This window comes from Sturnira hondurensis, unplaced genomic scaffold (genome assembly GCF_014824575.4).
Source record: "Sturnira hondurensis isolate 20B ecotype Veracruz unplaced genomic scaffold, ASM1482457v3 Scaffold0006413, whole genome shotgun sequence".
NCBI classification, from domain to species: Eukaryota; Metazoa; Chordata; class Mammalia; order Chiroptera; family Phyllostomidae; genus Sturnira; species Sturnira hondurensis.
In genome coordinates this window covers 57,655,695-57,680,623 of record NW_028079044.1, presented here as the reverse complement: position 1 = coordinate 57,680,623, position 24,929 = coordinate 57,655,695, and the positions used below count along the sequence as shown (strand labels likewise).

The 24,929-nt window shown below is 46.8% G+C and overlaps 1 protein-coding gene across 1 annotated transcript; it reads left to right on the top strand.

The window, feature by feature from the left end:
• YWHAQ (tyrosine 3-monooxygenase/tryptophan 5-monooxygenase activation protein theta) lies at positions 1-24,614 on the top strand. The gene is made up of 6 exons (XM_037048697.1): positions 1-112; positions 495-851; positions 17,970-18,093; positions 20,430-20,593; positions 20,877-20,972; positions 23,548-24,614. The coding sequence occupies exons 2-6, from the start codon at positions 558-560 to the stop codon at positions 23,605-23,607; spliced, it is 738 nt and encodes a 245-aa protein (XP_036904592.1). The 5' UTR covers positions 1-112; positions 495-557; the 3' UTR covers positions 23,608-24,614.
• Positions 24,615-24,929: the final 315 nt, after the last annotated feature.

Below are 24,929 nucleotides of genomic sequence, written 5' to 3'. Positions count from 1 at the left end.
CCTGGTGGCCCGCCCCTCGGCTCCGGGGTAGGCTGAGACGGGAGGGTCCTCGGCTAAAGCCCAAAGCGGATCAAAGTGGTGGTACTCGCGCCGCGGCCGTGGAGACGTGAAGGTGAGCTCCAGGGTCGTCCCCGGCCCTTCGCGGGCCTGGCCAGACTCTAGGGCGGCGCGAGGCTGGCCCCAGGCAGCGGCCGGCCCCGACGCCGCTCTCCTTAGGGACGGCTCCGGCGGGAAGGTGTGAGCCAACGGCCGCTTCCATGTTGGGCCGGGCGGGCGCGGGAGCGGCCGTTCCTTCTCCTCCCGCCTCGGTCGCCTCCGCCTGAACCCCTCGGCGTCCCGGGCGCCCCGCGGGGAGCGTGGGCGGGGGAGGGAAATTCAACCGGGCCGCGCGTGCGGGGACAGACAAAAGGGGCGGCGGCGGCGGGCGGCTGGGGCGACGGGCGCATTGTCTGACGGCGCCGCCCCGCCTCTCTGCCCGCGCCTGCCGCCCGCAGCCGGAGCTCCGCACGCCTCCTCCGATCCGCTCGGTGCTCGCCCTCGCTGCCCTTCCCGTCCCCATGGAGAAAACGGAGCTGATCCAGAAAGCGAAGCTGGCCGAGCAGGCCGAGCGCTACGACGACATGGCCACCTGCATGAAGGCCGTGACGGAGCAGGGCGCTGAGCTGTCCAACGAGGAGCGCAACCTGCTCTCGGTGGCCTACAAGAACGTGGTCGGGGGCCGCAGGTCCGCCTGGAGGGTCATCTCGAGCATCGAGCAGAAAACCGACACCTCGGACAAGAAGTTGCAGCTGATCAAGGACTACCGGGAGAAAGTGGAGTCGGAGCTGCGGTCCATCTGCACCACGGTCCTGGTGAGTCCTCGGGAGCCGAGGGGCCGCGCCCGGTCCGCCGAAGCTCCCGGGTGTGAGGTCTGCCCACTGAGAGTGCCCCGGGGACTGGAAGACGCGCGGGTTGGGGCTGGCCTGGCTGTTGGCCGGCCGGCGGAGAGGGTTGGAGGAGGGAGCCTTGACCTCCTTCTTGTGCTCTTGCACTTGAGACTCAGAAGCCGCTTTTCCAGGGTGAGGAGGTCTTTTCCCAGGTTGCTGCCGCGCAGTGTAACTTGGAAACATCCGAATCAGTTCGCGGGCTCCGGGCTTCGGTTCCGTGGGACACGATGTATGTATTAGGTTTCCCTTTGAAACCGAGGGATGGAGATTTACTTTGAGAATCTGAACAGACGCTTCACTTTTCAAGTAAGGGGATCTGTTGAGCCTTTTCCTCTGTGAAAAAGAAAGGAGGGGAAAAGTCGGGCAAATGTGAAAAAGGCACAGCTACATCTAAAGAACAAAATACCCGGGTACATTTCAGGGTGCAGTGAAACTAATACCCGGGACTGAAGTCCTCGGGCGCTGTGGGGTCTCAGGGCCCCTCCCCACGTTTGAACTGTCCAGGCCTGGCTGTGCGGCTGCAGGGTGGAGTAGGGGCCGCTCTGATTCACTCTTACAGTGAAACCCGTTTTTAGCTTTGTCATTGCGTGGGTCTTTTGATTAAAGATAAGTTTTTAATTTAAATGTCCGCATACTACCCTGGACTGTCCGTCAGTGTTTTAACACTGCAGAGTCGTTTCTACCAGTAAAACATGAACTGTGCAGTTGCCTTTTTTGTGCCTGCCCCTTTCACAGGAGGCGTGCTGATTTTTGAGGTGTTTGCTCCTCATCGTAGTTTATGTAGGTGGACTTGGAAGGACAAGCGTGCCAGATGGTCATCGTCCAGGGGGAATGGAGAGGCAAGTGCTTATCCCCTCCAGCCCTCTCTGCCTTGTCCCATCAGATTGGTGAGGCAGGAGTTTATTTTACTCTGTATTTTTTAACTTCTTTAATCTATTTTTTCAATACAGTAAATAACATGGGCTCTGAACCGAATCTTGGCTGACGGAGGTAGCTGGTAAAGGGGCAGAAAAAGCGATGCAGGGTGTGTTGTGCATCGAGGGCAGAAAACTTCGTTCAGAGACAGTTTGCGTCAGGTGTGGTCATTGGTGTCTTCTTACCCCCACGCCCTGCCTGGCACCGAGGCGGCACGTAGGAAACCTTTTTGAACTGAACTGCTCGTGTTCAAGAAATAGACCAACTTCAAAGTGGCGGTAGACTTCAGTAGCAGACCGCAGTGCCCATACATTAATGAGGAGCTTCTCTAGATATGGGGGGTGTTCACGGCGCAGTTCAGTCTCTCTGTTCAGTAATTACTTGCAGTTTGTTACTTTAACCCTGCTGTAGTTTGGAATTATCACCAGATTTTTCCTGTTCTCCAGCAAGTTAGCTCTGAGCTGAAGGAATATGTGTTTTAACCTGTGGCTCTTGTAAATTTTAGTTTTTATGATGGTGTAAGTGGAGGAGAGTTTTGTTTAATTGCTAAGTTACTTGAAGGCAAGATCAGTTATGTTAGAGTAGACCTTTCGTAGAAATCATTTCAGTATGAGAGAGCCCTTGAAATTGGGACACATTTTTAAATACCAAGTGCAATCGAAGAGTTAGGCTTGATTAATTGGAGGCATACATATTTTTTATTGGTAAAATGGCTTGAGTCTAATTGTGACTTAATGGCCAACCTATTAAAGAAGAAATCCCAGGGCCCTGGCCTGTGTGGCTCGGTTGGTCGGAGCATGGTCCTCACACTGAAAGACGTGGGTGTGATTCCCAGGCAGGACACAAACCAAGGTTGCGGGTTCGGCCCCTGGTCCAGGTGCGAATAGGAGGCAACCAGTTCATGTTTCTCTCTCACATCGGTGTCTCTCCCTCCCTCCCTCTTTCTCTAAAAGCAATGAAAAAATGTCCTCAGGTGAGGATACAGAAAAATCCTAGGAAAGGCCATCTTCAATTTGGCAACTGTGTTTGAGAGCTCAAGTGTGTGCAAGGCTCTGTGCTAATAAGCAGCGTGAGGGAGAACAAAGCTAAGACCCACAGAACTGTCTCCAGTAATTTATAAGGTGTGTGTGTGAGAAATCCACAAGCAAATAATACATAATTCCCATAAAACAGTTTTGAGCAAGCTCTGTACTTTTAAGGAAACAAACCCCAGGAGCGGCTTCCCAACGAGTGGTTTTTGGAGCAAATGGTTTTTGGAGCGAACGTTGAGCGGGGAGGCGGGAGGGTGGGGGTCAGTGGTCTGGAAGAAGGTTTCTGGGACTGGAACTGAGTGTGTGCGGAGCTGCTGCAGGAGAAAAGCCTGGAAAAGAAGGTAAGAACTAAGTAAGGACGGCAGAGGGAGTTTCCCCCTTCGGTTGACCGAGGGGAGACACTGGAGATTTTGGGATGGTTTTTGAGTGACGTGCACTGGCAGCACCTAGAGTTCATGGTCAGGAGTCCATCAACAGGATGAGAAGAGAGAGGCCTGCAGTGCTACTCTCCTCTCCTTGGGTCAATGGGTAGGAGATTTTGGTTGTTGGAAGCAGAGGAATCTAGTGTTTATGGAAGACTAGTAAAAGTAACATGGAGACAGGAGAACTTTTGGCCCTAAATAGCCAAGATTCTCAGCCTCTTTCCCTTCCTAGAGCAATTTGGGGGTGGAATTATTTGAACTATTTAACTCAAAATGAACGTGGTGGACAACTCTCAATCTTTTTGATAAGGACTGGATTGAGAGGGGCAATTGAACTATAAAAGGGCAGAAAAAAGGTTAAAACTCTAAATGAGTAATCTAAAGAGCAAAAAGATTAAAAGGGCCCAAATGACCAAACTCTTCGTAGAATCTGGGAGATGTTAGAGAAGATTTTACCAAGTTCTCTAACTCCAGTATGATTTGTGAAACCACGGGTTGAGCTAAAATTTCTAGGACTCTTCCAATTCTGATTTCTTGGGACCATATAGTTATATAGATCCTAGCCATTCTGCCCCTGCTCTGACTTCCTCCCAACTCTGGGATGAGTCGTTTGTTTTTAAAATGTTATTTACTTTTAGACAGGGGAAGAGGGATAGAAACATCAATATGTGGTTGCCTCTCCTGTGCCCCCTACTGGGAACCTTGCCTGCAGCCCAGGCATGTGCCCTGACTAGGGGTTGAACCTGTGACCCTTTGGTTCACAGGCTGGCACTCAGTCTACTGAATCACACCAACCAGGGCTGAGTGGTGTTTAAAGTCCAGATTGAAGAGCATGTCATCAACGATATATGAAATGTTGAAAAAAACACTAATAATGATTTTAGTGACATGGCTGCAGAGAACTGTATAGAGGCATCCTTGGTAATCCTAATAAGGACTGTTGGGAATAGCAGAGTTTAAACCAAAAAGGTTAGCAAGTTGTACGGCAGCCGGACAGTAAAGAGCACACGTGAGGTGCTCGTGAGTCATTAAGAACTTGGTTGTGAGGTGCCAGCAAGCTGATGACATCAAAGGGGTCCACAGAGCCCTTCTGGGGCTTGGGGACAAAATCTGTTATTTGGAAGACAGTGGCCTTGGAGTGACGAGATACTGAGAGAAAGTGCGAGATGACCTTTGTCTCTGCCCGTGTTTCCCTTGCATGTCGATGGCCGTTCCGTAGGCTGTGTTGGTATACTGTATTAAACAATTCAGGAACTACACTCTGTGTTCTGACTCTTCCAGCAAGACTCACTTAAAATAGTGTCTAGAAACTTTCTGAAAAGTTGTCTCTGTCTGTATGTAAATGCTCTGGCAACCTAATTCAGAAATGGGCGTGATTTAGTTACGTGTTCTAATTAATCTCGATGAAAACACGTAGTGCTGGATATTATTTTGAAGTAAGACTGATATTTTTCTAAGGTTTTATTCATTTTTAGGGAGAGGGGAAAGAGGGAGAGAAACATCAATGTGTGGTTGCCTCTTGCACGCCCCCTTCTGGGGACCTGTCTGCAACCCAGGCATGTGCCTAGACTGGGAATTGAACCAGCGACCCTTTGCTTCACAGGCCCATGCTCAATCCACTGAGCCACACCAGCCAGGGCTGATATTTTATTTTTGATAATTAATGAATCCTAATATAATTTTATTGACATAATGGAAGAATTATGGGATGTGGAATCTAGACAGTTTTTCAATCATTGCTCCATAACCTTACAGGTTTTGACTATGGATGAGTTTCTTGAGCTCTTTTTAAAAATTTTATTTATTGTCTTTAGAGAGAGAAAAAGGTTGACTTGTTGTTCCACTTACTTAGACATTCATCGGTTGGTTCTTGTACGTGCCCTGACCAGAAATCGAACCTGCAACTGTGGTACATTGGGAGGATGCTGTAACCAACTGAGCTACTCGGCCAGGGCAGGTTCGCTGATTTTTAAGGTTCTATTTCTTCATCCTTACATTGGTGGTGGTGGTGCCTGCTTTTATAGGCTTGTGATTAAAACTATAACTAGCATTTATTGGGCATTTACTATATACTAAGCACTGTTTTGAGCACTTTCATGTACTCATGTTGTCCACATAGGTTAGATTTGTAGTATTGTTTCCATTTTAAAGTTGTGAGAACTAGGGTGTAAGGAATTAACTAATTTGGTCAACATCCTAACTGGGGGGCCTGGCCTGCAACCAGTCGTGTGCCCTGATTGGGAATTGCACCAGTGACCTTTGGGTTTGGCAGGAGGATGCCCAGACCACTGGGCCACACCAGTCAGGGCAGGGAAATATCTTTGCATCATTCGTTGGCTAGCTACATATAAGTGTGGTATAGAGGCATCATTTAAAAGATGTGAATAGAAGAAAAATTATAGTTCATTCATTGCTACTTTAATTAAACTCCTAATCTGCGGGTCAGTTAACAGTGAAAATTTCTGGACTACTTTGTGATAATTTGACCAGATTTGAAAATATTACTTCCATATTGATGCATTAAAAGACAAAGTGATTGATGGTGACGGTGTCCACTAATTCAAAGTCAGAGTGTAGACGGAGTGAACTTGTGCATCCGTGAATTAAGATTGCTGTAGCTGGCTTTAGTGGTAATTCATGATACTATTCTTTATGTATGTTTGAAATTTTCCATAATTAAAGGTTATCTTTCCCCTTAGAAATTCCACCCCCACGTAGTTACACAAGAGAAATGAAAGTGTAGGTCCAGAAAATCATCTGTACTAGAATGTCCATAGCTTTATTCTAAGAGCAGAAGACTTGAAACAGTCCATTAATAAGAAAATAGGTGAACAGATTGTGGTACAGTCATAGAAATGGGATACTACGTAGCAACCAAAGGGATAGACTACTGGTACACACTGGAACAACGTAGAGGAATTTCCAGAACATGCTATGTGAAAGAAGCTTTGCATGAAAAAGCACATGGAGAGATTCAGTTCATAGGAGACTCCAGGGCACGCGAAGGTAGTCTGCGGGAGAGAAACGAGGAGGCTACTGGCCTCTGCGGGACTGGAAGCAGCGATTGACCGGGAAGGGGCTGGAGGGAACTTGGCGTAGCGAGCGTAACGCTCTTCATGCCGGTGTGGCTTTGAGTTACACAGGTACACATGCCCTCATCCAGACTGTGAGTTGAGTGTGCACCTAGCGTTTGTGCGTTCATCGTGACGCTCTAAGAGGTCACAGTGATGTGTGGGATGGCCTCTGCCCCCTTACATTGGGAATGGCAATGTCAGGTTGATGTGATACCTCTTTGCTCCCCAGCACCCAGCCTGAGCGCAGACTGGGCATGTGTGGAGTCAGTAGGTAATGGCTTTTTGGGCTGTTAGCATTTCGGTTTGAAAGCCCCGGAGCTTTCAGAGAACAGCTTCAGTGGAACTTGCCTTCCACTCGGATCTCGACTCTCCGTACACGTTTTTTTCTGTCCAGATGAGCTGTGCTCCATGACCTCCTGGTCACCTAGACGATTTGCATGGTTGGGCGTGGCCGTGTGGGATCCTCCGCTCGCTAACTTTGACTTGAAATACTCCTTCTCCTGGGTGTTTGCTGCGGGCTTCCCTTGGGGCAGCGGAGAGACTGACTCTGGGGCCTTCTGTGAATTGAATGCCAGTGCTTTCTTAAGGGACAGTCTGGCATTGTGTTTGTGCCCAGAGGTTGTGGGAGATGAGCGAGGAGGGCCGTGGAGATGCTCCCACACCTGAGTGGTACTGGTCTTCAGGTCATACTTTTCACGGCCCCAGTAACTCTTGCTGGTGTGGTTACAGGAGTTAGTCCTGCCATTTTCCCTCTTGTTTGGCTCGTCCTGCCCCAGACGTTACTTGAGTGAAGCTCAGAAAGTTTTGCTCTTTTGAACAGTGGCATCATTACCTGCAGTGAAATGTACATGAAGTGTTCTGACCTTGCAGCCCGGAGCTTTTTGCCAAGTATTTGGCGGTATGTATGCTTTGCAGACCTTCAGTGCTTATGAGGCCTTCTCAGGGGTCTGATGGCCCAGCACTGTGGCCAGAAAGGTCGGGACCGTGGAGGGCCAGCCACGCATGCTCAGCCAGAACTGCTCTCGCTGGCGTGGAGTCTGACTGCAGAGGCCAGGCCGTTGGCTCTGGGTGATGTCAGGAAGCTAGATTTTGGAAGGAGTGGGCATTCCAGTAATATATTTTGCCTTATGAAAGTTAATTTTTTATGTAATTTAGCTTATATACATATATATGTTATGTGTGATACTTAACCATCCAAGGGCTGACATTTGAAATAGGAAATGGTATACATTGATTTGACTTCATCAAGTTACAGTTGTCCCCCTCATCCACAGGGGCTACGTTCCAAGACCCCCAGAGGGCACCTGAAACCTTGGATGGGGCCGAACCCTGTTGATACTGTATTTCCCCTGCACACGTGCACCTTTGCGCTGGGTGGAAGCACTTGACGGCTTTTCTGCGGCAAGTCCAAGTTGCCAGCACCACTGCTCTCATGCTTTGGGGCCACGACTGAGTGGAATAATGAGACTTGAACGCAGGCCCTGCAGCGCGGTGATGGTCTGTCTGATAACAGAGGCGGCTACTCATGGGGGACAGAGCAGGGAGGAGGTGCTGGACAAGGGGGCGGTTGGGGCGACTGACATCCTGGGCGGGACGAAGTGGCATGGCACAAGATGTCACTTCAGTACTCAGAGAAGCATGCAATTTAAAACTTATGAGTTCTTTGTTTCTGGGATTTTCCGTGTAGTAGCTTTGGACTGCAGTGGACTGTGGGTGACTGAAACCAGGGAGAGCAAAACTGGGTAAGGGGAACTGGTGTACTGATGGTTCCACAGAAGGTTTTTTTCCTCTCCTTCCCATACCTGCCAAACATTTAAAGTTGTTAATTTTGATGAAGTTTAATTTTTTTTCTCTAGGTTGCTTGTGCTTTCACTGAAATGTGTAAAAAGCGATTGCATGATCCAAGGTCTTGAAAATTAACGTTCATGCTTTCACTGCAAGGTTTACTGCCTTAGCTCCTAGACTGGTTTGGGTTCATTCCAGTTAATTTTTGCGTATGGTGTGAGGAAGAGGTCCAGCCCTCTTTCTTTTCATGTGGCTACCCAGTTGTTGCGGATAAAAAGTCCCCTTAATCTGAAATTCTCTGCTTATGGAGAAAACGATCAGATGTGATTTGACATAAAAATTCACTATGGCCCTGGCCAGGTGGCTCAGTTAGTTGGGTGTTGTCCTGTACACCAAAGTTGCAGGTTCGATTCCTGGTCAGGGCACTTACCTAGGTGTGGCTTCAGTCATCCATCAGAGTGGGTACATGAAGAGGCGACTAACCAATTGATGGTTCTCCTTCCCTCTCTTTTCCTCCCCTCTCCTTTTCTTTCTCCAAAATCAATAAATACATATCCTCGGTGGGTATTAAAAAGGTTCACTTCAGGACAGCGCGTGATCACCCCATTGTTTGCGCTCTGGCCAAACTGTGCTCCCAGGCACTCCCATGCTTTGCTCCCATCCCACTTCTCACTGCTTTGTTGTCCTTGTAAAGCTTCCGTCTCCCCGTCTAAATGTTGAAATCACACCTGTGCTACAAGATGTAATTTAGGTGTCACTGCACTCATTTCACAGTCAGTTACAAATTACAGCTTATTAATAAACTTTCAGGTCTCTTTCCTTGCCCTCCGTATGTGCGTTTATGGGTAGGTGAGACGTGTGTACCTGTAAGGAAACCGCAGCATGTGGATCTGCCTGGCTACTCAGCCAGGTAGCTGTGAACCCAAATCCAACTCTTCTGAAAGAGTGCTCTGTTCCCACTGCCTTTCGCTGTAAGGCCGCCTTTTACAGCCTCATTCTCCTGAAGTCACTGCACCTTTCTCCGAAGTCGGTCTCGTGTGGAAGTTGGGGAGAATTGGGCCCTTATACATTCATGCTCTTTAACTAGAGTGGCTCACTTTTATCTCTTTTACTAATTTACTGGTTTTACGTTAAAAGACATGGGGAGGAAATAGCTATTGCTTTTAAATTTTCACGTCTGTGCTGGCCGGGTAGGGGAGCTCGGTTGGATAGAGGACCATCCAGATCCTCCGAGGTTGCAGGTCCCACCCCCGGTCAGGGTACACATAAGCAGCAACCAGTGAGCGCATAAAAGTAAGGGGAACAGCAAATTGGTCGTGTTTCTCTTTCTCTGTAAAATTCAATAAATAAAAATTTTATTTTATATATTTTTTATTTTTTTATTTAATTCCTATTCAAGTACAGTTTTCTGTTTTATATTCCCAATAAATAAAAATTTTTAAAAATCACAATTGTTACCAGATTAGATGGAATCCAAGTTCCATAATGGGATTTAGAGACTTCCCGCCTTCGTCTCCCACCTCCTTTCTCACTGTCCTCTCTGCTCTTCAGCCGTGTGGTGGTACCTGGGGTTCTCTGGTGCGGTGCATTTCCTTACCTTTGCACTCGTTCTCCCCATGAAAGAATGTAGTGTCTTCTTCCTCACCAAGTCTACTAATGAGACCCAGTTCTGTATTGTCTGGAGTTTCCCGGTGTCCTGAGTCCCTTTTGTGGCTGTCCCTAAAATAAAGTGTGCCCAATTCGGGTCTGTATTGGTCATCTGTTAAGGGTATGTGAGAATAAAGACTTCATTTTTGTTTTTTTCTTCTATAAACTATTAAGCAGTACTTTATTTTCTAATAAAAATACTGACGGCTAACAGTAACCCAGTAAGTTTAGTTTCAGTGATTTTCTTCCCGTAGCCTCTTCATTCTTTTTGACTCCATTCTTTCCTTTGTGCCCTGCCACAGCGCTGGTGGACCAGAGGCTAGACTAGAAGGTTCGCATAGTAATTCAGCAGGGGCAAGTGTATGTGGCGAGGTGAGCCACAGATGGCAAACTCATCGTAAATAATTATATCATTTCTGTAGTGTACAAATGGCTTATTCAGTTTGTCCCAGACTTACGAAAGACAAAGCTTCATGTGAAAGTACACTGGTATCTTTGCTGGTTTAAGCTGTTACCTATTTTTGATAGAGTCCCTAGGATGTAGCGAAACCTGACCTATTTACTAAATGAGCAAGGAAGTTGTGACCTATTTCAATTATTAGAACATCTTTTTATCAGCTATCAGTATGTCTGTTTAGTTGGATTACTTCTGACCAAACTGAGATCTGACTTCTCTGTTATTTTCTTTTTTCTTTTTTTAAGATTTTATTTATTTATCTATAGAGGGGAAGGGAAGGAGAGAAGGAGAAAAATATCAATGTATGGTTGCCTCTCGTGAGTCCCCTGCTAGGAACTGGCCTGCAACCCAGGCATGTGCCCTGACTGGGAATCGAACTGTGATCATGTGGTTCGCAGGCCCGTGCTTAATCCACTGAGCTATACCAGCCAGCGCTCTGTTATTTTCCCCTTAAAAAAAATCAAAACTTGGCCTTGGCTCCGTTGTTTGGAGTGCCGTCCCCATACGCCAGTGTTGCGGTTCTGGTCCCTGTCATTGGGTCACGTGCTGGAATCAACCAGCATGAACAAGTGGAGCAGCAGACCAGGCTTTCTTCCCTCCCCACCCCACCCCCAATTTTCCCCTTTCTCTAAAAATCAAATCAGTTAATTGTTTTTAAACACTTGTTTTCCTGCTAGCATTTGTCTTTTCCTTCACAAATCAGTGGCTAAAGGCGTTTCCAGATACTAGTAAATTGCAGGTTCTCCAAGGGGAAGGAAGTGTAGAAATTGGTGTTTGCTTTGGTTCTCGTTTATCCCGATCTGTCTGCGTTGGTGAATTATGGCTGTTGTGTACGTTCATCAGCGTGTGATGGCCTTTGCTGGGGTGGGGTGTGGGGAGGGGCGTTCGAGGGTGCACTGGGGGCCTGGGGGGCTGGGAATGCAGTTCCGTGTCTGCAGTTGCATGTCCTTTCAGCTGCTCACAGTCACGGAGGTTCCCGGAGTGTTCTGTGCTTTTTTGTCTGAGCGGTTTTCCAGAGTCTGGACTTGGAGGAGATTCCATCCAGGGGCTTGGGTGACTGAGTGTGGGAAGCCTGGGGTGTGAGCCCAGAGAAGTTAGGATGGCACCCAGGTCCTCCCTGGGGCGTGGAGGGCCTCTTCTGAGACAGAAAATTGAGTGCGGGAGGAGGACCAACAGTAGATTGTGTTAGGAAGGCAAAACTAATGTTTTTAAAATAAGCTTATGATTGATTGTCAGCACCCCATTCAGAGGGCTGTGTGGGTGGGGGGGTGTGTCTCGAGTCTAGGAGGAGGGTTGGGTGGCCCTGCATGGTGATGGAGGTTTCTAGCCTCACTGAGCAGTGGTCCAGGCAGTTGGTATTAGCTCGCGGGGCCTTCCCAGCAACCCTGTAAAGCAGGCATGGCCATGCATTTGTGTTACAGATGAGGACGTGGAGGTGCCGAGCTGCGAAAGTAAACTGCCCTGCTGGGGTTGGGGCGGCCGGGGAGTCCTTACCGCATACACAGTTGGCTAGGATGTTGCCACCACAATCTCAGATCGACCCGTGTTCTGTCAGTTACCTTAAAGGGACCGGAGGCTATTGAGATGTTTGCGATTCCTGATCGTTCCGATGAAACATTTCTCCTGGTAGCAGGTTATCATGGTTGTCAAATGTTAGGAAGGGCAGCCTTAAAGGTACTTACTTGATTAAAGGAAAAAAGGTAGCTGTCCTTAATTTTGCACAATCCTCTAAAAGGCTGGGAAAAGGTGTCTGCTAGTAGCCAACGCAATCTTTTGCACATGACTAATACAGAAGAACTTGAAATTCCATCCTCTGCAAACGTAAGGTGTCGCATGTGTCGTTGTTTAGCATCTTGTACCCGTTCCGTGGCACCAGTTTCGGGAGAGTGGAGACTTTGCAGATTATGGCCAGGAATTTTTCAGTTCCTTGATATTTTAGTTGCTGTAATTATTGTAACTGGTGATTTCTCTTTTGTTCCATTACTTCTTCCTCCCCACTCTGAAAAGTCTCCTTCAGTAAAGGTGTGGGACCTCTGTCTTAGTGTGGAAATGTGTTTTGCACCTGCCTTTACGTGGTACTTTGAATCGGTTCTTGAATTTTAACTGCCAGCTATCTCTTCAGCACTTCGACAACACTTGATTGGTTTCTGATGAAAAAGCAGCTGTCAGTCACGTTGTTCCTTCCTTTGTAGGTCACACACCATTTTTCTGGTTACTTTTAAGAATTTTCTTGTGTTTGGCGTTCTGCAGTTGCAGCACATTGGTCTAGGTGTGAATGTGTTTTTAGCGCCCGTGTTTGGGATTCGGTGTGATTCTGCACCGTGGGAATCCCTGTTTGCGCTGTTACTGAGAGGGTCTCAGCCAGCGTCTCCGAGTGACGTCTCTCCCTTGTTCGTTCTGTTCTCCTCTGGGACTCCTGTTGCATCTCTCTGGTAAGGTGGTGGGTCACAGATTTCTTACTTTCTTTTTTTTTTTTTTTAAGATTTTATTTTTTTACCTGGCTGGTGTAGCTCAGTGGATTGAGTGCAGGCCTGCAAACCACACGATCGCGGTTCGATTCCCAGTCAGGGCACATACCTAGGTTGCAGGCCAGTTCCCAGCGGGGGACTCACGAGAGGCGACCATACATTGATATTTCTATCCCTCTCTCCTTCCCTTCCCCTCTAAAGATAAATAAATAAAATCTTTAAAAAAAAAAGATTTTATTTTTTTAGAGAGGGGAGGGGGTGGGAGAGAGAAACATTGATGTGAGAGAAAAAACATTGATCAGTTGCCTCTCAGACTCCCCCAACTGGGGACCTGGCTCTCAACTCACTGAGCCACACCAGCCAGGACAGAGTTGTATTTCAATTACGAGTCTTCTGCTCATGTGTTTCATTTGTTCTGAAATTGAACAGTCACATTACCCTCTGCTTCTTATATTTGTCAGAAACATCAGTAATACTTTATCTGATTTAATGTACTGAAGAAATGTTAATAAATGATGTTTTATAGCCAGACAAAAGTCTGTAAGTATGTAAAGTTCATACGAGATACATCTGGAAAATGAACTAATACCATTAACATATAAAGAGAAATCAGTAAAGGAAAAAAACCATTAGGAAATGGCAAAGGATAAAAACCCAGTTAATAGAAAAAGTCATACAGATGTTCTACTTCATTTATGGCATGTAATTTATAAAATTATAAAATTGCAAATAAAACTATATTATGATTTTGTTTGCACTTGGATTGGACAAGATAAAAAAGTTTAAGGCTCTGTTCAGAAGGGTGTTGAGAAATAGGAGCGGTCCTGCATGGCCAGTGGGGCTGTCAGTGGAAATTGCTTCCAGGGGGAGAGTTGAAAATCCAGGATCAAGTGCACATTTGGTACATGGTTGGGAACGTCAGGAGATTTGAAGCAACTCAGGAGGCTCTTTAAACACAATGACCTTGTACTCATGCCATGGAATCCCGTCTGTGGACATGGAGTGACCTCGGCAGGTGGCTGTGCGGGGAAAGCGAGGCGCAGAGCAGCGCGGGAGCGTGCAGGCTCGAGGGAGGGGAGCACGTGGGGGTTGTGAGTGGGCTCTCCCTCCAGGGAAGGGCGTGGGAGAAACTTGGTTTTTTACTTTCGAATTGTGTGTGATTACATTTGTTAGGTATTATTTAAATGGAAAGCAGAGTCTCACTGTGTGTGAAGAGAAGATACAAAAAAGGGAGGAAGAATCCTGGGGTGTTATGTTTGAATTGAAGATACCAGTATGAGGTGATGATTTTTCCAAAGACAGCTTTGCCGAAGGAGCAAAGGAGCAAAAACGGTGAGAGGACAGACGGGGAGGTGTTTGTTAGAAGGTAGGGTGGTAGTTAACTCGTGCGTGTCACTGCTCTGATGAAGGGTGAAGAATTTAAAAAGCAAGCGATTCAAGGAAAGCTGTGGATCGGTGCTGTTGTCCTCATCCCGGCGAGCTGCCAGGCCATGCTGGTGCCCGCCTGACGCACAGGTCTCACCTGCGACAGGTGTTGTGCCGGGTGCTTGGCAGACCGGCCGTGGCATGTTGTGAATGGGAAACACAGGGGAACATTCTGAACTAGAGGCGGGGGCCTGCTTGGCAGGCCAGCCTTGGATTCAGTGCTGTGGTCGTTTAGGTAGAAATTTGCCTTAATCCAAGGCTGAGACCTAACTTTGTGCCGCATTTAAACACAAAGTGTTTTCAATGCATGCAGAATTACCCTGGACCGCAAATGCCGTGTGAAATCAAAGACTGTCCTTCGTCTGGTTTGCAGCCTGCCTGGCCAGGCTGTTCATGGTGGGGGTGGATTGCGCAAGTCCGCATCCTCGCGTTTCCAGCGCTCATGGCGCTGCCGCGGAGATAAGCTCCGCGCTGCAGCCCTGGGGACATGCGCACATCGAAACCCCTGCTGTTTCTCGCAGATCTTACTGCTCTTACGTCTTATGGAGGATGCTGATGTGTGTTTCAAACTGTGTGCAGATGTGTTATCACCTGAGTTCATTTCAGAGTAGTTGAGGAGTCATAAAGCACTAGTTATAAAAGGGGTTATGATGTGCCATGGTTGACTGGATCAGTGTTTGTCTGTTTGACTCGTAGGTGCTTCCTGTGTAAGAGAAGTTCAAAGCTCTTAGTGATGCCGCGTTGCCGCGGCTTCTCTCCTTGGGTGGCCTGTGTCGGCGCCTGTGTCCTTTCTTCTGACCGCACTCCCATTCGAGTGTTTTTAGTCTAGGTGGTCCTCAGTTACTAGCCCATCCTGTAAATTTGGGGAGGAAGTTCACTGCCTTCTTCATTGATCTCTCTGGTCCCCAGAACGGAACGCACCAGCCGCCTCTGTCCCTTGGTCCAGCACAGGGTCCACCTGGAGGGAGCCCTGGCCTAGCTCCCAGGCCTTCCAGGGCCACACAGCAGCCAGCGACAGAGTCATAGGGGGCGTTCCTGCTTCTCTGGCAGGGACAACTACAGAAGTTTGTAGGGGACTTTTGCATATGTAAATATTACAACGGGCTTGTCTGTCCTGACTTACCTTACGTGGAAAGGTTTTCTTATGCAGGGAGCCACTACCATTTTGGTTTTTTTCTGTTCTGTATTGAGATTTTTGCGTTGTACACTTAGGCCGCATGCCATAAGTACTCACAGCCTTTATTCTCTGTGGCGTGAGTGATGGCTGGTGCGGGTGACCCTGACGCAGCCGTGATCACGTCAGTAGGGCACGCAGCAGAACGCCCGTCTTTAATTAGGCTAAACAGGAGCTCTGCTTCTTGTCAGCCTGTGGAGAGACACAGTCCCTCTGTACCTGTTGGTCCCCTCGCAGAGAGCTGGTGGCATCTGACAAAGAACTGTGCCACCTGGCCGCCTTCCAGGACGGAAGTGACACCCAAGCTGCTTTGTGAAAGCCAGCACCGTAAATCGTACATAATTGGTTGCATGTGAGCGGGAATCACAGTTCATAATTTTAGGAAGGGAGGCTTGCAGCTTGTGCCGAGGCGGCTGTTCAGCAGCTCCCCCAGCCCTCGAAAGGCCCCATGCCAGGGACGCAGCCCCGGGGAGGGTACTCCCATCTGACCTGGCTGGAGGGATTGGTGGTGGAATCCCATTTCTGACCCCAAGACCTCCTTCTAGTCTCACACGTCCACCAGATTTAACCAGAAAGCACAAGGTCTTAAAGGTGCCACCAAGTAGCTCTTTTCTGTGAATTGAAAATGGCTTCATCAGAGCTGGTGCCTTCCCGGAGCCCCTCTGTGGGACCTCGTCTTAGCTCCTTAGAGTGGCCGCATGTGGCAGTGCTGGTTGCCATGGCACGCATGCGCATTTGCATTGTTTGATGCCACTTCCCGGAGTCCACTCTGGCTTTAGTTTTTTTAAATAGTGGTGACTAAATAATATTGGGTATAAACTATAATTGAACAACACCATTGTAAAAACTAGTGATGACTGAGTCAATCTGAGATTCAGAAACAGGTAACCTTTTTGTGACAGTCTCACTATGTGTAAAAATGGTATGAAAGGGGAAAATATTTTCTCAGATTCTGGGAGTTTCTCAGGTTCGTGTCAATACCTAGTAAAATTGTATTGGTGATGTTGAGAAGAAATGGTCACAGTCGATCTTCCCGCTGCTTTTCCCCTTAAGGTGTGGAGTGAGGAAGAGGCGTTTGTCTTCACGGTGGCCTTCAGTGCCGGGCTGCAGCCCTTCATGACAGCGAGCGCGGCTGGGCCTGCCGGGCCGCGTTGCAGACCCAGCCGCCCTTTGGTGCCCGCCACCTGGAATGGCGCATCTGTTACGGAGCATCATCGCAGTCTTAGGCTTAACCTCCCCTGAGCTCTGGGCCCTTTTACCTGCTGCCTGTAACCCACACGTTCTTTTACCAAGTGATTTAAGGATTTAAAACATTTTAAGTGTTTTTGTTTATTTCCTTTAAAATATGTAATCTTGTGTTTAGGCCATTTTTAATCGGGTAAGAACTACATTTTCTAAACTTTGTCTGTAAACAACCTTTTACTTCTTAAGTTACAGATTTACGAGACTTTGAAACAGTCTCACTGTGTGATTCTGCTTCCCAATCCGTGTCAGAGGTCGAGTTTTTAGGTAATGTTAACTGATAATACCAGTGACCATTTTTCCGCAGTGCGGACATGATGATGTCTCTGCTCCTTGCTTCCACGTGCTTCTGGACCTTGGCGTCTCAGTGGGGCGCAGGGCGTGGGGGCGCCTGGCCGAGCAAGCGCCGCTGACACTCACTGAGCACCTGGGTGATGCGACCTGTTCTTTCACATCCATTTATCGCTTTTTCTCCCAAACACTCCTAGAGGGTGTAGGTACCAGTGTCTTAAACTTTCCATGAGAATTTTATTTTATCATCTTGTAGTGTTTTTAAATTCAAAAAGGTTTTAAAATTACTTAGCATTTAGTAAAATGAATAGTCCCAGAAGATACCTATTAAGAGTGGTGTGTGTGCCCTGTTACACTCCCAGGCCCACGGGCAGGAAGCTCGGTTTGGGAAGTAAGAGCTCATTGGAGCAGTACACATTTCTTTGTATGAAATGAAGGCTCAGGATATATTTAAATAGTAACACAGTTTTAAAAACTCAGAAAATATATTTTACATATTATTTAAAACTACGTCGATGTTCAGTGGACACACTCCTCTCGGCCCCGCGCCGGCTCCGTGCTGGAGACCGGCTGCTCTGCGGGCGCTCAGTTCCGTCCCCTCAGGAAGCGATTGCGCAGGCGCGCCGGGGTCTGTGTTCCTGCGGTCCTGGAGGACGGGCCCAGCGCTCCCCCCAGGGACGCCTCCCTGCTTCTGCAGCCCTCATTCGCATTCCTTTCACTGCCTGGTGGGCGCTGAACACACTTGCCCTTCCTGCCTTAGAGTCTGAGCTTTCGAGGTTGAGCACATTGCCTCGTGGCTTCTTCATAACCTTTTCCTTCTGGCCAAATGCAGTGCCTGGCACCTAGAAGGTGTAAGGAAATGCTTGTCAGATGAAGGCGTGAGTGAACAGACGGGCTCTTTCTGACCAGCGTGTGGTGTGGTCCAGCTTTACCGTTAGAAACCGGACTTGCCACGAGCCAGAGCATCCAGGCCGTGCAACACCTGGCCCTGCTCTCAGCCCGCGCATGAGTCTGCAGTGGTGCGGGGCAGCCGCCGTGTGGAGGAGTGACCGCACACCCCTGGGAGTTCGCGGCTGTGATAGATGCCTAATGTTTTATTTTCTTCCTTCCAGGAATTGTTGGATAAGTACTTAATAGCCAATGCAACTAATCCAGAGAGTAAGGTCTTCTATCTGAAAATGAAGGGAGATTACTTCCGGTACCTTGCTGAAGTTGCATGCGGCGATGATCGCAAACGTACGTGTGTTGGTTTATGGGTAAAGCTAAAATGTGAAACAGGAAGGGAGGATTAATGGGGCACTACGACAGTAGTTTCTGTGTAGTCTGGAGGTCTTTTGTAACTTTAAAAACCATTTTGGAATCTGTGTATAAAAATAATGTTACTTTATGTTCTCAAAAATAAAATAGAGTCATGAGTTCACATTATGTGTTCCATTTAAAAAAATCACACTCCTAGCCCTGGCCGGGCGGGTCAGCTGGTTGGCCGTCGCTGAGCACACTGGAGGCTGTGGGTCTGATTCCCATTCGGGGAGCTGCCCAGGCTGTGGTTAGGTCCTGGGTCGGGGTACGTATGGGAGGCAACCGATTGCTGTTTCTCTCTCACATCGATGTTTTTTTTCCTCTCTCTAATAAAAAATCAATGAACACATCCTCATAAACTTTCTGATTACACTCTATTAAGACATTATTAAAGACAGGCTTTATCTCTTAGGCTGTAGAAGGTAGTTCACCATAATTTTAGGCGCAGAGCCCTTTGCGTACGTTTTGAGTGAGCTCCGTATACTGTGGAAACCGATGTGTTTCCTGTTTGACACGTTAACCACTACCTACTTTGAAGGATCGTAGCATTGACTACCAGTTACCTATAACCGAATTTGTGAGGAGAGGCGGAATGAGAGTGTTATTGCTGGCATATGGTTTATCAGAAGACATTTATTTGGGGGAAAGAGTAATAAGCGAATTGCCTGGCATGCTTATTTGAAAAATTAAAGTAAATGAATTAGCAGTGAAGTCATTCTCCTGGAGAGCTGATAGCTGAGTATAATGAGATCCCATTAAATTTTGTGTATGTTTCTGCTACCAGCAAGTTCTAGGTAGAAGTATCGCTTAACTCCTTATTCCTTCCCAACAAGCCTATTATCTTGTTCTCAATTTTGTGCCATCTGGAAAAGGCGTACTCCCACGGAGTTACTAACTGAAAGTGAGGCAGTTTTCCCCTCCAAATATCAGTTCAAAGACATGAAGAGAAAATTTTGTTACCCTGTTGTAACAAAATTTGTATATTAAACTTAGTGTATTATGTAAAATCCCCGTTGCCATAAAACCAGCAAAACCGAGTGTGACAGAACTGAACGTTCTGACGCCCGCAAGTCAGCCCCGGTGTTCCTCTGCGCTCACCCTTCCTGGCTTGTTGGCACGTTGTAGTCCTGGGCACAAAATCCTGCACTAGTCTGAGGTTTGGAGGTAGCTGGTGCTCACAGCCGAGGGGCTGAGAACCTTTACTCCCCATAGCGCCTCCTCAAGAGCCAGCCAGCAGCCAGCCGGCGCTCCGTACTGTGGGGCTACACAGCCTTGCTCCTATCCACATACTTGCCGTTTCAGAGCAGGGGACATGGGCAGGTCCCGGCTGCGCAGGACGTTGGATTTCTATAGGTCAGTATTTCCAAATCCCTAATGGGCCAGCAGCCTCATTTAGAAAACCTACCCTTTTCAAATGAATATAATCAAATTAGTGTTGGTAATACTTGCTGAACATTTTTTTCAGAAAGGTGACCTTTTAAAAAAGATTTTATTTATTTATTTTTAGAGGAGAAAGGGGGCGGTGAAGGGAGGGAGAGAAACATCAGTGTGCGGTTGTCTCTTGTGCACGCCCCCACTGGGGACGCGGCCCACAACCCAGGCTTGTGCCCTGACTGGGAGTCGTACTGGTGACCCTTTGGTTTGCAGATGGGCACGCAATCCATTGAGCCACACCAGCCAGGGTATGAAAGCGACGTTTTTATTAAGCCAGTAATCAAACTCTAGTCAGAGCAGATTTTGGTGTGTATGCTGGCACTTTTATATTGCTTTTCACATAATACATCTTGATACCAAGGGTCAGTATTGTTTTCACAAATAAGTCACAAAAATGGAGATTTTAGTGGTGGCGATCTTTGTAAAGTGCTTTTCATTGTTTTGAGAAGGGGTGTTATAGCTAGTTTTCCTCCCAGCTTTATTAAGATATTGGCATATACCAGTCAAATTATTTTTGCTTACTGCATTTTCAAGTAATAAAAATAAACATTATAAAAGAAGAAAATTGTTGGAGCCCCAATGAAGAAAAAATCTGACGTAGTATATTAATGGGTTTTTTTATTGGACTGATTATAAGCCAGCAACATTGTAAGCTAGTTTTGAAATACCCGGTACTAGTTAATGTTTTGGTTTGCTACTGTGATTTTAAAAGAAGGCTAGAGAGAAAAATCTGGTTCTACCAAGAGCTAGCTGTATATGTTAGGGGTGTTAATATGCTGTATACCCGATGGATGTTTTCAGTATCATGCTTTTCTCTTGTTTTCGTTTTTCCTTCACAGAAACGATAGATAATTCCCAAGGAGCTTACCAAGAGGCTTTCGATATCAGCAAGAAGGAGATGCAGCCCACTCACCCAATTCGTCTGGGACTGGCTCTGAACTTCTCTGTGTTCTACTATGAGATCCTGAATAACCCAGAGCTGGCCTGCACACTGGCTAAAACGGTAAGATGTGCGTTCAGAGAGACCCTCTTTAGCCAAGCTTATTTGAGATAGTGAATAGTTGATTTCTAGGTATTTTATTTATTTGGATATCTCCTCCTTTTTCTTTCCACCGTAAGTTCTTAAACTGAGAATTTGAGGACATGATTCCACCAAGTTTTGTTCTTAATGGATAGTAGAACATAAAGTGGACGTTGACCTACTTTTGTACAAATGGTTTGTAACTGTGGACTAGCCAGGTGGTGGTGCTGCGGGTGGTTGACCACGGGTATTACTGTCTCCCCAGGCTTTCGACGAGGCCATTGCAGAGCTCGACACGCTGAATGAAGACTCGTACAAAGACAGCACCCTCATCATGCAGCTGCTTAGGGACAACCTCACAGTGAGTTGCGCATTCTTTCACCTCCTTTTCAGGAACAGAAGTTACCTCTATTTTATTTCAGGCCCCCTATCTCTTGGGGTAGTCATGTGATAGCTACACTTTCTCTTAGAAAATGAGTATGTGGTTGCATGAATAAAAATATATTTTGTATAGGACAACTATTTTTTTGTGGGCGGGTTTACACATTGAATATTTTATCAGACCTTCCTGAGAAGGTACAAAAGTTGCAGGAACCTCATAATCAGTTCACATCACTGTTTCCTTGGGATGAAGTTGATAATAAATCAGGTTAATATGGAGAGAGAGTCTAACCCTGGCTGGTGTAGCTCAGTGGATTGAGCACGGGCCTGCGAACCAAGGGGTCTCTGGTTCGATTCCCAGTCAGGGCACATGCCTGGGTTGTGGGCCAGTTCCCAGTTGGGGTTTGTGAGAGGCAACCACACATTGATGTTTCTTTTCCTCTTCTCTCTCCCTTCCTCTCTCTAAAAATAAATAAGTAAAATCTTTTAAAAATATGGAGGGTTTAGGTAGTTTCAGCATTTTCTTCTCTTCGGTACATGCGCTGTAGCAAGGCAGGGGCTATTGTAGCCATGTAAGCTCTCAAATCACGTGACGTGCCTGCTGCTAATAAAACTGCCTTGTGAATGGTGTGCGAGTGCTGTTGGCCTGAGACAGGCTGCGGACCTGCGCTTCCACGGCCCCTCCTCTGCCCCCGCCCCCCTCCCTGTGGCTTGTGTGCTCTTTTTTTTTTTTTAAATATTTTATTTATTTATCTTTAGAGGGGAAGGGAAGGAGAGAGGAAGGAAACATCAGTGTATGGTTGCTTCTCGTGCATCCCCTGCAGAGAACTGGCCCCTGCTGGGAACTGGCCTGCAACCCAAGCATGTGCCCCGACTAGGAATCGAACCGCGATCGTTTGGTTCACAGGCCCGCGCTTGTGTGTTCTTTTAAATTCAGTTTTTCTTCATTTTTCTTACTGCTACTCAGACAAGCAGATGATAAAAGAAAAAGTAACGGAGGGGAAAAAATACAGGTTGAGCTTTATTTAGTGTCTTTTATAGGTTCGAGTAAATTTGATGTCAGAACTGTAGACAAAATGTGGAAGGAGACCCACCCACCTTTCACTGCTAACGCAGTTCTCCCCCCACGCCGTTTTGGGGGATTACCTTCTGCGAATCCAGTTCCTTTTGATACCAGCACCGTGGCTGGTGGGCTCTGACGCACAGGGAGTCGTGAAGACGCAAGTCCCTGTTGCTGTGTGGTGGCAGTGATGATCAGGAGCAGTTTCTGCGGAAGAAATGCGGACTGTATCTGTGTTCCCAGATGCACCTGGTGGTGCCTGTGTCTCCACCGGTTTCTGTTCTCTCGTGTGGAGACGGTTCTCTGGGGATGTTTGTTTTGTTTTTATTTACGTTAGTATCTTTTTTTAAAAAAGGTTTTATTTATTTATCCTTAGAGGGGAAGGGAAGGAGAGAGGGAGAGAAATATCAGTGTATGGTTGCCTCTCGTGAGTCCCCTGCTGGGAACTGGCCTGCAACCCAGGCATGTGCCCTGACTGGGAATCGAACTGCGATCCTTTGGTTTGCAGGCCTGCACTCAATCCATGGAGGTACACCAGCCAGGGCGTTAGTGTCTTAACAAAAACTTAAAGATTGTATAGGAGTCCAGCTTTTTGGAAATTGAAGTAGTGTCCTGGTCTAATAGAAATCCATTTTGTGAGCTATGGGTTTTAGTTGATAAATATCGACTCTTCCTTTTTCGCTTCATCATTCCGTTCTAAACTTAGACCCTGGGAGATCAGTTTTGTTTTTGTACCCTGCCGAGCTCCCAAACCCGTCCTTTGCATCTTTGCGCACGCCTGCTTCTTCCCAAAACTGTGTCACCTGGTCTGGCTCAACTCTGCAGTAGCACAAAGTGACTGACCTTTGTGCTCTGTGATAGCTCTTCAACTGCTTGAAAATAGTTACTGTGACCATGGTCTCTCCGCTTCCCTTAAATTTTTTTGCCTTATGAATCTCAAGTTATATTTCAGTAGTGTTTTCAGGAAGAGCTTTGAGCTGCTGGAAATGAGAGAACAAAAATTGTAAGGATGTTACCTTGCTTTGTCTCCTGAAATTGTAGTATTTATAAAGAGTAACCTTTAAAGTGTACTCAGCTGGCCTTGGCCAGGTAATTCTGTTGATCAGAGTATGGTCCCAAAGCGCCAAGGTTGCAGGTTCGATCTCTGGTCAGGGCACATGTAAGAAGCTGCCAGTGAGTGCATGGACATAAGTGGAACAGCCAGTCTCCCTCTCCCTTTCCTTCTCCGTCCCTCTCTAATATCAGTAAATTAAAAAAATTTAATGTGCTCAGTGCGTATATGTGTCACTTAGTAGATGCACTGCAAATAGTCTGCAGGGACACACTCTGGGGAGGAGTTGCTGGTGTTCGGGTTTTTGAGAACTTAACTTCCCGTCTTAATTATAATTTCCATTGTCTGAGTAATTCACTGCTCTCAGACTTCGTTTGATGTAACAGTAGGACTGAACATATTGTCTACTCGGAAACAGTAACTTCATACAATTTTTCCTCCTAGCTATGGACATCGGACAGTGCTGGAGAAGAATGCGACGCGGCAGAAGGGGCAGAAAACTAGCTACACGCAAGGTGTCATCCTTCCTCCCTCCAGAAGCCTTTGTACACATCTCCACTCCTTATTCCATTTGGGTGTCCTAGAGCAGAGAGCCCCGTTCATGTGTATGGAGTCAACTGTTCAGTCTTTCCACGCTGCAGCTTTGGGAAAACTCCATTCCTTGATTTGTGTTTGTCTTGGCCTTCCTGGTGTGCAGTTACTGCTGTAGAAAAGTATTAATAGCTTCATTTCACATCAACATAAGTAACTTCCAAACACTTACGTAGAGGACTAAAAATGTATCTGGTATTTAAGTAATCTGAACCAGTTCTGCAAGTGGCTGTGTTTTGTATTACTGTGAAGATTTGAAAATGTAGTCAATTGCAATTTAAAGAGTGTTTTACATAACTCCTTCTTTCTACATTCCCTCCTTGCTCCTCTTTGGGGGCTCCTTTCAGCAAGCAGCTTCTCCACATTCACGTGTTCCTTTTGGGTGGGACTCCCGAAGTTTTAGATTGAATGAAAATGCATTTGGCTTTTTGGGGCTGGGGGTCACAAATTGGAATGTCTCCTGTGTCAGGTGGTGGAGGGCTTGCGTGTCTGTGGCAACAGGGGGTTTCCTTCTTTACTCTTCATTTGCTGCTGTTTCGGTTGACAACTTCCCTGCCTAATAAAAATTCACTTACACCTCTTGCCTTCGTAGTTCTGGTGTTCACTTTACTATGTGGTAGAAGTAGCAGGTTGCTGCTGGAATACAAGTGTTGCTTTTGGTAAATTAAAGTGCATGTCATTTCTTAATGCAGTGGAATGGGGAAACAAGTTTAAGTCCACAAGTCCAAGTCCAAGACCTTAGTGCTTTTCCGTGTGGATGTGTGCACATGTGGGAGGGAGCCTGGTGTGTCTAGTGGCTGTCCAGAGCTGGACTGCGACCGTGCGTTGCTGATCATTGACTGTAGTCCCAAAACGCCTTGTGAAAATGTGCCCTATGTAACAGCAGAGTAACGTAAAATAAAGTTACATTTTATAAACCATTTACCAAGGCTTTGTAACAATTGCATACTTCCATTTCAAAGGAAAGGTGAATTTAACACTTTCTGAAGTTGTTTTTTGAGACTGACCTTTTATGTAAAATGTAGTGATGATCCCCATATTTCTGCACTGTGATATACTTGGCTAGGATTGCCTGGAAATGTATAAAATTGGACTATATTTCTTAGAGGTAGTGTTTTATTCATACATCAGTTTTGTGGGCCATCTCTTCCTCAGATGCAAATGATACCTAGTTAAGTGCTCTGTGGAGTAGAGAGGACGTTTTAAAACCAGAAAAGTTGACATGTGATGGCGGG

Bases quoted from the DNA above. Each gene is read 5' to 3' on its own strand.
- YWHAQ (XM_037048697.1), top strand. From the start codon at position 558: ATGGAGAAAACGGAGCTGATCCAGAAAGCGAAGCTGGCCGAGCAGGCC. The intron at 20,594-20,876 runs GTAAGATGTGCG...CTGTCTCCCCAG, and splicing joins CCTGCACACTGGCTAAAACG to GCTTTCGACGAGGCCATTGC. The intron at 20,973-23,547 runs GTGAGTTGCGCA...TTTTCCTCCTAG, and splicing joins TGCTTAGGGACAACCTCACA to CTATGGACATCGGACAGTGC.